Source organism: Eublepharis macularius, chromosome 9 (assembly GCF_028583425.1).
Source record: "Eublepharis macularius isolate TG4126 chromosome 9, MPM_Emac_v1.0, whole genome shotgun sequence".
Classification (NCBI taxonomy): Eukaryota; Metazoa; Chordata; class Lepidosauria; order Squamata; family Eublepharidae; genus Eublepharis; species Eublepharis macularius.
The window spans coordinates 11,993,556-12,009,585 of NC_072798.1; the positions used below are offsets into that span (position 1 = coordinate 11,993,556).

Sequence of the window (16,030 nt, forward strand, 5' to 3'; positions counted from 1 at the left end):
TCTCTTCCATGAACTAGACAAAGTTAAAAGTAAATCATTGGGAGGGATAGGTAATGGTATCCAACCATTTCCCTACAGACGGGACCGTCTGTCCCCATATATTCCTCAGAAGACAATCCAATCAGGGGACAAACAGCTGTTGGTGGTCCCTGGCCCCAAGGAGGTCCGCCTAGCCTCGACTAGAGCCAGGGCCTTTTCGGTCCTGGCTCCCACCTGGTGGGACACTCTGTCTGCTGAAATCAGGGCCCCGCAGGACTTACTATCTTTTCACCAGGCCTGCAAGACAGAGTTGTTCCGCCTGGCATATAGCTGAGGCTGGTCCTCCACCGGCCTGGAAGAAAGGGGTGTATAAAACCCTCCCTGTGAAGGCTGTCCACCATCTTGTTTTAAATGTGTTGTTTTTAATTAATATGAATTTTTAATTGTATTTTAATTGTATTTTTAATATGTTGTTATCCGCCCTGAGCCCACTTGCGGGGAGGGCAGAATACAAATTTGAAATAAATAAATAAAAATAAAAAAATAAAAACATGCCCCTCTATTTCTGCAACCTGATCTCCAGGAAGATCACAACCAGAGTAGGAGGATCTGTACAGAAGAACAACTGTGCTGGTGAGTGGGCTAGAGTGAGGTAGGACAAGGGGATGAAATCCACTCTTCAGCAGAGCTGCACTTGTGGAAGAGGAACAAGGAGTAATTTCATCCTTCTGTCCTTCCTCACTCCAGCCCGCCAGCCTGTGTGGGTCCCGTGACCCTGGGAAGGGCATTTCCAGGTGTCAGATTGGAACCAGGATCGTTCCTAGATTACAGCTTTGATATGACACAAAATCTGCTCCCTGCACCTTAACCTTGGTTCCTGGTGGCACTTAAAATGTGGCTTCCAATGTTTCCAAGCAATGAGTCAACTGTTGAAAGAGCACAACAACGCAGAGGAATGTGAGTAAATGGCACGTTCCATGGAAAGAGTGATAGGAACTTCTCGATTATGTGGCTTGATGTGTGTCCGGTAGTGGCACTTTTTTTAGGCATTTCCAAAGGTGCACTCATGTTCCACTGTATTTTTTGCAGAAATTTTGTAGTTGATGACTGTGTGAGTGACGTGCCATTGAAGGTGGTCAGTGACTGACCAGTTCTAATTCTCACTGATTTTCCCTGCTTTTGCCTCCTGTAGTGGCTGCATCAACGGCAAATTCTACAGCTGGGGCGGCCATGAATTCTTTGACTTCTCTGGGCACTCTCCAAGGACTGGCTGGAGCCACTGTTGGATTGAATAATATTAATGCACTAGCAGGTACCGTAAACAGTGAGTATTTATTGCTGTGGTGGACACTCCAGCAATTTCCCTGTAATCACCGTAGGAACGCTAACAATTGTCAAACAGTGACTGTTACTATGGAACAAAAAAAAAACAGATGTGCAAAAAAAAAATACTGGTGACATCGACTGAGTTCTATTCTCGGCATCTGCTGTACCAAGACCTTAAAAAGTCCTTCCCTTGTTCAAGCACCAGAGCCCTGCAATATAAATGCAGATCTTTTTATTCAAGAGTGTACATTTTCAGGAAGGCTACATTTTAGGCTTCTGGGGACTAGACATGGGTACGAACCATAAAAAAATGAACCATGGGGTTCGTGGTTTGTGAGTTTTCATGAACCACAAACTCCCACGAACTGGTGCAAGTTCACGAACCAGTTAGTGGTTCGTGGGTTTAAATGCTTCATTCTGGCTGCTTAGCAGCAGGGAAAGGGGCATTTAAGCATTTAAAGGGCCCTTTCCTGCTGCTTGCAAGGGGCAGGTCTCTTTAAACTATCACCTGGCAGGCGGAGGGGGGGAATCCCCCCCTGCCACCTGCCAGCTGATAGTTCAAAGGGACCTGCTGCTTGCAAGTGGCGGGGCCCTTTAAATGGCCCAAACTCCAGCCCCTAGCCCCCAGCCCCACACTTACCTTGCTGCTGGGGTGTGGGAGCCGCCCTGCAGGCCCGCAGCCTCCTCCTGTGAGGGGCGGGAAGGCCGGTTTTGGCCTCTTCAGCTGCTCCATGGGACCGCAGAGCAGTGGAGGAGGCCAAAAACAGCCTTCCCACCCCTCAAATGGCTGCTGCGAACCATTTGAGGGGATCCCCCTCTGCCACCTGCCAGCTGATAATTTAAAGGGCCCTGCCACATGCAAGGGGCAGGAAAAGTTTAAACTGCCCCTTTAATACAAACCAAACAAACCAGTAGACCAGTTCGTGGAGGTTCATGGAAACGAGCTTCCATGAACCACTGGTTCGCGCACCACGAACCAGGCTGGTTCGTGGGTTTTTATGGTTCGTATTTAGGTTCATGCCCATCTCTACTGGAGACTAATCCGGATTCTAGAAGAATCTTTTCCTGATTCAGGAGATTATGAAAAGAGGCAGAGTTTCATTAAACAAGTGGTGCTGCTGGTAGTAAGGCGTCTACTACTAATTGTAGTAGCAGTATACAATTACTGTGAGCTCAAGATCTGTAACAATTAGTCCAGGACCATTTTCACACTTCTTAACCCTTGTGCAAAATCACGCAAAACTCACAGAACGACAGCATCTTCATGGCACGATTTTTGATGTCACCCCATCATGAATTCGTTTTGTGGCGCGATGATGTCAGAAATCATGCCATAAAGATGCCGTCGTTCCATGAGTTTTGCACAATTTTGCACAAGGGTAAAGACGTGTGAAAACAACCTAGGTAGCCAAGGTCTTATTTAGGGCTTTACATAAAACTATAGCCACAGATTTTAGGAGATATTTCATTGGTCTTATTTATAAAGCCAGAATATGGGTACATGTGGAGGTCTGCCTTTGTAGCAGGCAATGAGAATCCCACTTGTATATACAGTGAAATTCTCTGTGATTCCCAAAATTACTAAAAAGCTACCAATACCTTTAACAGGAAGGCACATGGAAGGGAGGAGAGCAGTCTTGTAAGTGTATTGCAAACAACGATAACAGTAGGAATCATAACAAGTGAAAGAAAGATTTTCCTACATTAATTAGAAAAGCTGAGATAGCAAGTTATGTCACACAGCCAAAGGAAATGGAAACGTCCATAGAGTATATAAAGAATGTTAGGCCGTTCCATAAATAATTTTTTTAAAACATTAAGTGTTAAACTATAGCTCCACATTTATGTATGCTACTTGGCATCTTTCCTATATTCCATTCACTCAGGGTACTTCCAAAATTCTCCTCTTCCTATTTTTCCTCCTGATTTAGGAATTCTGAATTCTTGTTATTGAAACCACAGCTTATGAATTCTTTGTTGTGCTTTTCTTTTTTGAAAGAAGTTCTAATTTTGAACAAATTGCTGTGCACGTCCGGTGTGCCCCAGTTTTCAATCCCATCAATTCACTTGTATCTTTGGCCGTAAGATCGCGTGAAACTCACGGAACGAAGCGTCTTCCTAGTGCAATTTCCCAGCATGATCCCCTTTAATGGTGCAATGACATCAGAAATCGTGCCATTAAACTGGATTATGCCAGGAAATTGCGCAAGGAAGACACTTCGTTCCGTGAGTTTTGCATGATCTTCCGGAGGCTTTGGCCATGTGGAAATGGCCTTTTTCTTCCTCTGTATAACTGATGTGCACATATGCACTGCTGAGCAAGAAATTTTCATAGGATTGTATTGATATTCTTTTTGTGTAGTATTTTACCAGTGAGCAGAATTGCACCACACATCAGCTAAAACACTGTATAAAAGGAATCTTGATGTACTCATGTATACAGTCGCATGATGGCAGCTGTCCTGCAGTGTTGGTAACTCAGAGATGCAAACGAGTTAAATGATGCGTTAAACTGATGCGTGATTCAATTCTGGATTCAACTGATTCAATTCTGCATTAAACTGATGCGTGATTCAATTCTGGAACTCATTTTAGAAATTCTCCCCATTAAACTATAATAAAGGAGGAATAGAATGCAGGATAGGGGGAAATTCAGGAATGACACAGAAATGGAATAGGGGACATCCACTCAACTTTATGCCATGATAGAAATATCACATTCTTCCTGTTTGTTGTGCAGGGCAAGCTATTAGGATTTTTGACTTTTTCCTGAATTAGGGCCAAAATGCTTGCTTCCTCCTGTAATGAATTGATTCTCCATTAAGCAACAGTCCTGTACAGATAGCCCTTCAAATAACTAGTCTACCACACCACAACCTAAATTGAACTGAACACTCATAGCTATAATATAAGCCTAACTCTACCAGCAGCCATTGTGGCTAGGCATTGTATGCTGAAGAATGGCCGTTCCTTGCTAATAAATCCCCAAGGACTAGGCACATTGATCCATAAAGCATGTATCCAACATCTCTTGATGTTCTTAGAGATTGCTTGGCAAGCAGTGCCCCCCTTTGGAAACAGGCAGCAGAATTACACACGGGGGCTTTCTTTTCCTCTGGCACAATATAGACCTCTCCTTATCTCTTTTGGCTACTGTCTCCCACCACCCAAGCTAAGACACAGATAGGAAGGGGTCGACAGTTGAGGAGAAAGAACGGGCCGAGGCTCTGTTGCAGTCTGGACTGAAGGAGAGGAGGTTAAAGAACCTAATCTGCTTCACGGTGGGGGAAATGTCACCACAGTTCAAAATAGGACACCTGTGGAAAGCGAGCTGCTAACCTGGGGCCTACTTCCTCAGGCTCCTGGGGGACTAAGGTGGCAACGGCAGCAACTACATACATGCACGTGGCCAGAGAGGTGCTAGTGGACTGCATGGCTCAATAACGAGTCTAACATTTGTGTCTCCCATTCACTGTAGTCAGTTATTGTGTGATATTTAACGTTCTGACAAATGTCCACGTTTCGTGTTCAGTCTTTCACAGTCGAGATGTGTTTTGTAAATTGCATCGTCTTCTGTTTTCACCTTGTAAGGTTGGTTGTTCTTCTAGGAGACCTCAGTTCATGTACACATATACGTAACAAACTTTCCTGCTTGCCTCACGCAACTGATAGTTGTTGCCTACAAAAACGCTGGGAACTAGTTCATTGCCCTGTGGAAGTAAGGCCTGGGTGGCAGTCCCCTCACTGCCAATATTTTGTATGAAACAGAGACCATCTGCCTACATTCATGAGCAGCTCGTGTGGCCCTGTTGTGCAACCCTTCCATCCCTCATTTGGTTGCTGGGAGATCAAATGAGCAGCTTAATGTCAGGCTATGGATGACAGAATACAGCAGACAGATCTCTGGCCCATTTGCAGTAAGATACAAGTACTTAGTCAAATGGATTTTATTCAGAAATCAGATCATTTCCATATGCAGGTCCATAGAGCTACTTAGAAGCAAGACAAGTATCTAAGCAGCATGAGTAGAAGTTGACAGGAATGACAACATGTGAGAGACACTTCTCTTTTCTAGTTTGCTCTTTTCTCCCCCTCCCAATTATAAACAATACTTTGCCGCTCTTTCTGTGTGAGAACATTTGTAATATCACCATGGGTTGCTATGAAGAAAGACATATCATAGTCTGAGAGAAAATACAAGATCTTAAAACACTGGAGTCCAACAGATAACCATCTGTGAAAGCCTGAGAAATAATTAGTACACTAGCAAAGGGAAATTGAGTTACACCAAGATTATGTTTACAACAACTGGATTAAGCATTGTGTTTAGAATCAAAATTGGCATGGATGGATGGGTACAGACATACATTACATTCTGCCTCCCTAAAGATGGCCCCTCTCCCTAAGGGCCCGGTCTGTCAGGATAGCGTCTATGGAAGTTAGAAATTAAATCAAAATTGGCATGGATGGATGGGTACAGACATACATGACACATTCTCGTGGATGGATAAGAATGTGCACAGAGGTGTAGTTTTGCACAAAAATATTCCATGTTCTGTGGGAGGTGCGTGAACCTCAGACTCACCCTGGCTTCCATCGTTTTCTAGCATTTATGCCAAACACAAACTGAGCCATTGTGTAGTGGTGCCACAGAGAAAGCTGTCATTCTTTAAAATTACAAGTGGCATCCTATGAATCCATTCCGCAGCATCTCTCCTCACCACCACCCAGTGCAAGGAGCCTTCCTCCAGCCAAAGAGGCATGCCACAGGAACTCTTATAGCATCAAAGCAAGATTCCCTGGTTGGTGGTAGAAAGTGCCATCGAGTCATATCTGACTTATGGTGACCCCCCCCCCTGCTTGCTTTTCAAAGCAAGAGAATAACAGAGGTGGTTTGCCGTGGCTTTCCTACACATGATGACTCTCGTCTTCCTTGGAGGTCTCCCATCCAAATACTAAGCAAGGCCGACCCTGCTTAGCTTCCAAGATTTGACATGATCAGATTTGCCTATGCTATCCAGAGCAGGCCAATTCCCCAGTAAGTGGAACAGATTCATAACATCAAGACCATGAATGTATAACTCTGAGATGCCAACGTCTTCCTCATAATAAAATTTTAATGAAAAAGAATATGCAGATAAACAACACTCCTTGCTGTTACAGGAAAGGTGCTTGATGAAGGGATGATTTGGAACAGATGAGCTCTGGGAGGGTACAGAAGTAATTCTCCCCTTTCACTGTCCACTCCAAACCATTTTCCACGTTTCCCATGATGCCTCCACAGCTGTGGAACTCTGGACAGAGCACATCCTTTTATCCACACCTATGTGGCAGGAAAGGATGGAGAGCCGATGTGCAAGAGACTCTTCGAAACGTCATTCTGGCATTTCTGGCTCGGTCAGGAAGCCGGAACATACCATGTTCCAGATGGCAAGAAGAGTGCTCTCATCTGTTGTGTGTTTTTTGTTTTGTTGCAACTTCAGACTACCATCAGGGACGATAACTTCAGCTGCCTTTTTCGCTTCCTTCCTGAGTTCTCTCCCCTTGCATTTCCTTCTGCAATGCAAGGAGTATATTTTGATCATCGGCGATATTGAGTCGATCCCTGCAGGAACGGGTGTCCTCCACAGTGTATCTTGCTTGCTTGAGTTCTGTGCATGACGGTTCTTTTGTCGTTTGTTCCTCCCTTCTTCTTCTTTTTTTTTTTGTCTTGAAATCTCGTGATGGTTTTGTGGGAAGGGTCGTGCTGGGGACAGAAAAGATTAATCTGTGTTCATAAAATCAGGAAAGGTTGCATGGGTCCTTGTGTAGCAAAGATCTCGCTTCTGGCAAAGGCTCAGTTTTTACGAGTGATGTTGATGAAGTCCAAGTCTAAGAGGGCAATGTGTTAGAAGAGTGATTTTAAAAGTTCATCTAAACTACCTGTGTGGCTTGCCCCCCTCCCACTTTTCCCAGGAGAATCTCTTACTGATTCTTGCAAGCCATCAGTTAGCCTGTAGTGACTTCCCTGGGACAGAAGTCATGCACAATGCTGATTCGATTGTGCAAATGGCTGGTGACTTTTCTAGCAACAACTAAATCAGAGCAAATGGATGACATGGAGGTGGGGGGGGGGGGTGAGCCCTTCCATCCCCAGCTACAGCTTATCTCTTTGCTGTCTTTCCCCCTAAAATCATTTTCCCAGCTGGACTCTGGTGCTAGAAGTGACTCCAGTACGGAGCTTCACTTCCAGATCAGTAGAATGTTTGGGACAAGGTAGGAATTAGGCTCAGAGGGTTTGGTATTGCCATATCCAAGAGGCCTTTTAAATGATATCCCCCAAGTGACAGAGCCAGACCCAGATTTAGAGGCATGGGTTTGCTGCCATCACATGTAGCTTGGGCCTGATTGAAAAAGGAACAGAACAAAGAACTTTGGTTAATGGATTAAGGGCATATTCAAGTAACAAAACATTTATTGAAGTTGTATCAGTTTGACTGTAATGGTACTCTCTCCAAAGAACCCTGGGTATTATTATAGTTTGATGAATGTGCTGAGAATTTTTTCTGAAATCCCTACTCCCACCCCGGCCCCAGACCTGCATTTCCTAGCACATCTAGGCGGAGAGAATAATTATTAAGATGAGGTCTTTAAAGAACTAGAATGTTTTCATATTTCATGTTTTCATTATTTAAACCATAAATGCCGCAGGCAAAAATACATCTGTATTGAAGACTTTCTCCTTAGTCATCCGTGAATAATAAGAGTTGACAATTTGGATATCTCTTGGAAGCCCTAGTGGAACTAGATTTAGGATTCAGTAAGATACCACGATTTGAGTCCAGTAGCACTTTAAAGACCCGTGAGATTTTTTCAGGTTAAAAGTATTCATCAGATACAAAGTTTTGACTCTCAAAAGCTTATACTCTAGAAATCTGGTTGGTCTTTAAGGTGCTACTGGTATCAGATCTCCTCCTACAGACCAACACAGCTACCCACCTGAAACAGAATTCAGTAATAGTTGCTAGACTTCTTCCCAGCCAGTTTGGGTATTTTGAAGTCTCATGGACAAAGTCTTGTCCTCCCTGGCCATGACTGCTGTGGGTTGACTTTCTTCTGCCTCTTAACCGCCCTGTCCTATTGGCTGCACATGGGGCTCCAAATCTGCAGTCCAAGGAAGCAATTAGAAATCTCACGATGAGACAGACTGGAAATGGAAATGGCGAGCAGGTTCATCTTTAGAGTACTGGAGCCCACAAAGGAAAACTCTGGATAACTCGGTTTCAGGTGCTAAATTGGCAGCTATGGCCAGGTCTGCCCTTCAAGGTTATATACAGATTGGCTGCAATATTCTGCTGTAGCTCAATGGCAGAGCATCTGCTTAGCATGCAGAAGAGCAGGGCTTTTTTCCAGCTGGAACACAGCGGAACAGAGTTCCAGCACTTCTTGAAAATGGTCACATGGCCAGTGGCCCCGCCCCCTGATCTCCGGACAGAGGGGAGTTTAGATTGCCCTCCACGCCACAGCGGGGCGGGGCCACCGGCCATGTGACCATTTTCACTGAAGGCGATTTAAACTTTAAAAAACTCCCCCCTTGTTCCAGCTGACCCCAAGTGACATCATTCCGTGGTCCCGGAAGCATGTGCGCACTTTGTGCATGCACATGTGGTACCAGGGGCACCACTTCCTGCCAGGAGTTGCCCCCTGTGCTGGCAACCCGCGGAGTTCCACCACCTCTTTTCCCAGAAAAAAAGCCCCGGAGCAAGAATTCAAGTCCAGCGGCACCTTTAAAGACCAACATGATTTCCATGGTATAAATTTTCCAGAGTCAAAGCTCCCTTCTTCAGATACTTTGACTCTCATAAGCTTATACCTTGGAAATTTTGTTGGCCTTTAAGGGGCTACTGAACTCGCATCTTGCTCTTTTATTGCAGACCAACAGAGCCAACCACCTGAAAGTGCTTGATATGCAGAAGTTAGGATTTCTACAGGAAATCCTGGAGATCCACTGCCAGTCTTGAGTAGATAATTCTGATTTTGATGGACTGATGGTTTGATTCCATGTAAGACAGCTTCATGTGTCCTCCTCTGCCTCATATTCATCTGCAGTGCTGTCTGGCTCAGCCACAATGCTGGAGAAGTCAAGAGTGAATGTCAGTGGGCCACGCTGGTCCCATCTGGAAAGGAAAAAGAATTTAATTCAGCACCTCATTTCTGCTAGGATCCACTTCACAATCACTATACTGATTCTTTCAATCATGGCTGACAATTTTTAAAAAATTATTTATTATGGTGTCCCGACAGTAGGCATAAAATATATTCTGGTTTCCTCCTTGTTTTCTCTTATTGGAGTTGTACGTCATTGTAGGTGTCCAGTGTAGTCATTTCTTGTCTTTCTTTCATCCTCTCCCTCCCCCAAACCCACAAGTTTCAGGTGCGAGACACCTTATTAAGCAAAAGCTGTGGAACATCACAGCTCAGCCAAGTGTTAGTATTGCCTGAATTATACTAATTCCGAAAGGTATAATTTATGCACTAGGAACCTGCTTAATTGGCACAGGCCAGGATCGGAAAAGAACCACGGCTCTGGGGTGGTTGTCCTTGATTCTGAATGCTCGTGGGGGAACCTTGTGCTAGAAGTGATATAATTTAAAAGATTGTCTCAGTCCATCCCCCCTGTCCTATTAGGATATCACCTTCCCCTTTCTGTCTATCAGGATTGCTCCCAAGGGCTTGTGTCAGACGTCAGTCCTGTTTTAATTTCATTCTTCAGCAGACCTTCTCACTTTTTGAAAGGAGAACCATTTCACAGCCTAATAGAGATGTTAATTTTTTTGTCCCATGGCATTCATTTTGCTTAATTATATTATTCTTGATACATTACACTCTACCTGTAGCTCACACTGAATATTTGGGGGGGGGGTTATAACATTAACAGTGAGATCCTAAGCATTGATTTGAATGGGCTTAGACTGGAGTAACTCTGCTTAGGATTTCAGTGTAAGAGACCATAGGAACATATGAATAGATGAGGTATAAAGATGGGTCATTGGTCCATGCAGGCTGTTTACTCCAACAGGCTAGGATTCTCAGCAGTCTCAGGGCCAAACTACAAGTGACGAATGACACAGGTTGGACACTTGTCAGCTTCCCTCAAGTTTTGATGGGAAATGTAGGCGTCCTGGTCTTGCAGCTTGGCTCTCCAACTGCTGTCCAATGGACTTTTCAACTGTCACTTGTCCAACATTCCGCCAAGCTGCCTACATTTCCCATCAAAACTTGAGGGAAGCTGACAAGTGTCCAACCTGGGTCACTTGTCACTTGTAGTTTGGCCCTTAGAGGATTTTTCGGGCCGTGTTACCCAAGATCCTTGAAGCAGAGATGCCAAGGACCACACCTGATGCTAGCAATAATGGCTGTACCCGTAATAACTATGCAAAAAACACTAGAAGGGAAAACCCCACGGGTACCTAACAAAACATACAGTTCACGCTGATTGTTAAGTCAAGTGAAAAATCTTTAAAGTGCAAGTGCAAGTGCTACTATAACCATTCAATACATACTTTACAGTTCATTCTCATCCGAATATAAGCCACCACTTAAATTACAATGCAATGCATTAAACTCTACAATCACAATAGGTAATACAACGACAATTTGTGTCAGGTACAACCAATCATAAAGACGCAACAGTTCTTTTGAATATATTTCTTCACTCTCTTAAAGGTATATTACTCCAATTCCTCAGATAGCAAATCTTCAGAATATCATCCTCTTCCTTAAGATGGAATTAGATGTGCAGGTAAGGAACAAGCCCTTCCTCACGCTCGATCTGGGGCCGGCTACAAACGTCAGATTTCGTGCCCACTTCATCAGGAGCGTGTTTCCTAATAAGGATAGAAGTACATCAACTCCCCGGTTCCATAATCATTAGTCCCTTAGCTGTACAAAGTTCCCTTATTTATACTTACATATCACATCAGAGGTGCATATTCATAACACAAATGGGTGAGCAGTTGACCCGAAGAGAGGCGGCCGTGCATTCTCTGGCGCACCCACTATTCATGTCAATTGCACTCTTATCATGACTGGCTAATTAACTCTCTTCCTCATTAAAGCTACAGACCCCCACTAAATGAATCCACATCACGGCACGAATTCGTAATAACGTGATGGAGGCACCACTCACCCAACATTTTAAGGAACAAAATCACCGGGAGAACAGCTTTAAGGTGATAATCTTGGAAGTAGCCAACAGGGGGGAGCGAGAGGGTGTCCAGTCTTGGCTCCTTCGGCGGGAGGCTTACTGGATCTTCAAGCTCGACTCTGTCAAACCAAAGGGTCTAAACAATGAATTATTACTTAACTGTTATTTGTAAACAGGATTGCCGTGATGTGGATTCATTTAGTGGGGGTCTGTAGCTTTAATGAGGAAGAGAGTTAATTAGCCAGTCATGATAAGAGTGCAATTGACATGAATAGTGGGTGCGCCAGAGAATGCACGGCCGCCTCTCTTCGGGTCAACTGCTCACCCATTTGTGTTATGAATATGCACCTCTGATGTGATATGTAAGTATAAATAAGGGAACTTTGTACAGCTAAGGGACTAATGATTATGGAACCGGGGAGTTGATGTACTTCTATCCTTATTAGGAAACACGCTCCTGATGAAGTGGGCACGAAATCTGACGTTTGTAGCCGGCCCCAGATCGAGCGTGAGGAAGGGCTTGTTCCTTACCTGCACATCTAATTCCATCTTAAGGAAGAGGATGATATTCTGAAGATTTGCTATCTGAGGAATTGGAGTAATATACCTTTAAGAGAGTGAAGAAATATATTCAAAAGAACTGTTGCGTCTTTATGATTGGTTGTACCTGACACAAATTGTCGTTGTATTACCTATTGTGATTGTAGAGTTTAATGCATTGCATTGTAATTTAAGTGGTGGCTTATATTCGGATGAGAATGAACTGTAAAGTATGTATTGAATGGTTATAGTAGCACTTGCACTTGCACTTTAAAGATTTTTCACTTGACTTAACAATCAGCGTGAACTGTATGTTTTGTTAGGTACCCGTGGGGTTTTCCCTTCTAGTGTTTTTTGCAAGGACCACACCTGGGCTGTTCTGCATACAATGCCTAGGTTTTGTCATTGAATCGTTATCTCTCCCTAAAATGCGGGGTTTGATCCCACAGGTTTGTTCTACTAGCAGTGAGGCTTTTCTTCCATACTGCACAAGAGATTATTTTACATTGGGGTGCCTTTCATCGCAGGAAAGTGCTACGTGCCATTACTACTGGAATGGATCTGCAAGATCCAACCCAAGTACTATTGTAAGGTACCTAATCTTCACAGGAATGTAGGAAGCTGTTGAAGATGTAGTTCACTGGGCCATTGATCCATCCAGCCCAGGAATGCCCTGACTGGTATTCTCTCATGCCATGATCTTCCCAGGCCTTCTGCTTGATGTTCCTTTAACTGAATACAGGCAACTGAACTATGGGTCCATCCCCATTTACATTTATATCATTGGCTTTGGAGCTATTCTGTACAACCAGTCCAAACATTTCCCCACATATTTCAGCCTTTTAATTATTCTTCCTTTTTCATTATGATATCCAGCTCATAGATGGATAAACTTACTGCAGTGGGATAGCTGTTTGCCCCTCTTCCTACCCTTAAAAAGATACCTGGTTGGATGTACAAGACAAAAATGAAATCCGGCCCTCAAGTCAAGAGTTGACTTATAGCGACCCCTGGTGGGGTTTTCATGGCAAGAGACTAACAGGGGAAGGATGAATTATGAGAAAGAACTGCATGAAAATTAAACAGAACTCACAGGATGGCAAGATGTTCCTTAGGGAGGTTAGGTTAGCTTTGGGGCAGTCGATCACCTTAAAGTCACTCAACGCACTGGAGTTGTGCACGAGGAGAATGCACCGCCATCAAAGAAATTATAAATAAGGCATCTCATATTCATAAAATTAGCGAGGATCTGTGAGGGAATAGTTCTGATGCTCATCTTTGTGCGTGTCTCAAAACAGTCAAGCGGATGGCGGTTACAGTCCCTGCAATTATTGCAATTGCTACAAATTCAGCTTTGAGGTAGCTGCAAAATCTTGTATACGGATTGCACGTATAATGTGATGGTCTTGCAGTGTAGCCTTGAGAGAAGACATCAGGCATGTCTGTGAAACTTTTGTATGTCTACTGTGCAGTGAACTGATTGTGGGAAAAGGTCTTTAGAGAGCAAGGGAGCAAGGGAGTGGCTTTGGAGCAAGGGAGTGGCACCGTTTTTCACAAGGTCACCCATTAAGTGGGTTATGTAGGACTCGCCCCTCAGCCTCCTTCAAGTCTTATCCAAGGGGTAAAGATGGTAGATGAGGGCTATTCTTGTCCAAGGGGTAAAGATGGTAGATGAGGGCTATTCTTGTCCAAGGGGTAAAGATGGTAGATGAGGGCTATTCTTGTCCAAGGGGTAGAGATGGTAGATGAGGACTATTCTTGTCCATTGTGCATATGCTAGTATCTTCTGTTTTACTGCTGCCTTTGATTGAACAAGTTTTGCAGGTTTTTAAGGGGCAAAATAGACATTACATGACAATAGCTGTGATAAAACTCTTTTTTTCCTTCTTTGGCTGATTCCGCACATGTTGGATAATGCACTTCCAATCCTCTTTATAGATCATTTGGAATGGATTTTTTCGTGTGCGGAACAAAAAATACACCTCAAACAATTGATAAAGTGCATTGAAAGTGCATTATCCACCGTGTGCGGAATCAGCCTTTGTTTCGATGAAAAACAACCTCAGGAAGGCTACCATTTCAGTAAGGGAATGCCAGGGGACGAGTGTTTAATCTTTTCCCTCACCAGACATTTCCTCACTACAATGCCTCCTCAACCGCTTCCACCCCTATCCTGGTTCCAGAGGCATCTTTAAAAGGGTAGCCAGGCATCCAGAGCCCCTCATGGAGGGAAAAGATAAAGCATTTTGAGGTGTGAAATGTGTGCGCACATAGTTCTTCATTCAAGATTACAGCTTGCAGAGGCTGCTTTTCAAAATAATCACCTCTGGAGCTATGTTAAATGCATATGAACGTCACATCTATTTAAGAGAGACGCTAGCAGGGTAAATGTTCACACCACAGCCAGTGTTACTTCTATCACACAACTGTCATATCTGTGAAAAAAACTGTTTTCCATCAACAGCCATAAGTATAAATTCCCCAAAGGTGATACACCCATGTCTGGCTTCAACTACCTCAGAATAATGGAGGGGGGTCCACAAATTTGATTGTTTATCTATAGAAACAAAATCCCTCTGCACAGAGAACTGACATGTCATGGAGAAAGGTTCTAGCCTAGTCTTTCCTTTGAAATACTAGTTTTCTGTGGAGGGAATTTTTTTTATATAAAGGAGACCCAACTTCATGTATTGCCATCACCACTTGCAGTCTGGAGAGGTACAGCCCGAACGCAGGTTTATTATCTCAGTGACATCTTGAACTATGGAATAACTGTAGGTCGAACTACATTACATATTTTAGTGGGGGGTCTCTTAGGTACCCTGAGAGATGAGTTCTGGAGTTCCCTACTTCCCAGGTGCACATAGACCTGACTTGCTTTGGGAACAGAGGGAGAGGGAGCTTAGACACACCCATCCATAACATTTTCCTGATTTCAATTGCTACCAAGCAACCACTATTTTATATATTGTCAAAGGCTTTCACAGCTGGAGAACGATGGTTGTTGTAGATTTTCCAGGCTGTATCGCCATGGTCTTGGCATTGTAGTTCCTGACGTTTCACCAGCAGCTGTGACTGGCATCTTCAGAGGTGTAGCACCAAAAGACAGAGATCTCTCAGTGTCAAACTGCGGAGAAGATTTTAGCAGGTAATTTATATCTACTCAGGAAGGTGGGTTTGGGTTGCGTCATCCAAATAGAGCATGGTTTCCAGTCCTGAAAAACACCAGGCTAACAAAATACATCTGACAATAGCCCTGCAGATAAGATTAGCATATCAAGCTCCTATCCATATGCAAAAGAACCTTCTCAGGATACAGTGAAGCATTAGCATTCCATTAGCATTCCACACCCTGGGAAACTCTCACAGGATGATGCAACCCAAACCCACCTTCCTGAGTAGATATAAATTACCTGCTAACATCTTCTCCACAGTTTGACACTGAGAGATCTCTGTCTTTCCGTGCTACACCTCTGAAGATGCCAGTCACAGCTGCTGACGAAACGTCAGGAACTACAATGACAAGACCATGGCGATACAGCCTGGAAAATCCACAACAACCAACCACTATTTTCTTGGTAGAGACTCCATTTTATGCTTTACCAACAGAACTAATAGGGGCTCCCCAGAACCAATTCATGTTGAGGAAATGATACAAGCGAGTAAGCTTCCCCTCCTTCCCCATGTACTACGGTTCCAATTCAAATGTGTGCGTCTGGGAAGCATGGAATTCCAGAACACATCTCTCAAGGAAATCCCCAGAGAAAATATAATGTGTAATTAGGCCTTGTGCATTGTGTCAGATTGGACTTAGTCACCCCACTTCTTGCCAGGAGCAGTTTGCATGTGAAACTGAGTTGGTGCTGAAGTCATTTTTTTAACCAGAGTGTGTGCGTTCTTGCTGCTGCCGTCGTTGTTCTCTCTGTGCCATCTGGTGAAGTGTCCAAAATTTTTTTGCATGCACAGCCATTGTCGTCAGTGTCATATTAATGCCAACGA

General features: G+C 43.9%; 1 protein-coding gene across 3 annotated transcripts in view; it reads left to right on the plus strand.

Annotated features, from left to right (window-relative positions):
• CELF2 (CUGBP Elav-like family member 2) overlaps nt 1-16,030 on the plus strand; it is a 705,040-nt gene that overhangs the window by 673,982 nt on the left and 15,028 nt on the right. For 2 of the 3 annotated variants that reach the window (XM_054987889.1, XM_054987891.1), the window contains one exon: nt 1,172-1,291. In XM_054987889.1, coding sequence (XP_054843864.1) covers nt 1,172-1,291 — 120 coding nt within the window. Of the gene's footprint in view, nt 1-1,171; nt 1,304-16,030 lie in introns of all 3 variants that reach the window. The other variant, XM_054987890.1, reaches the window with a different exon arrangement.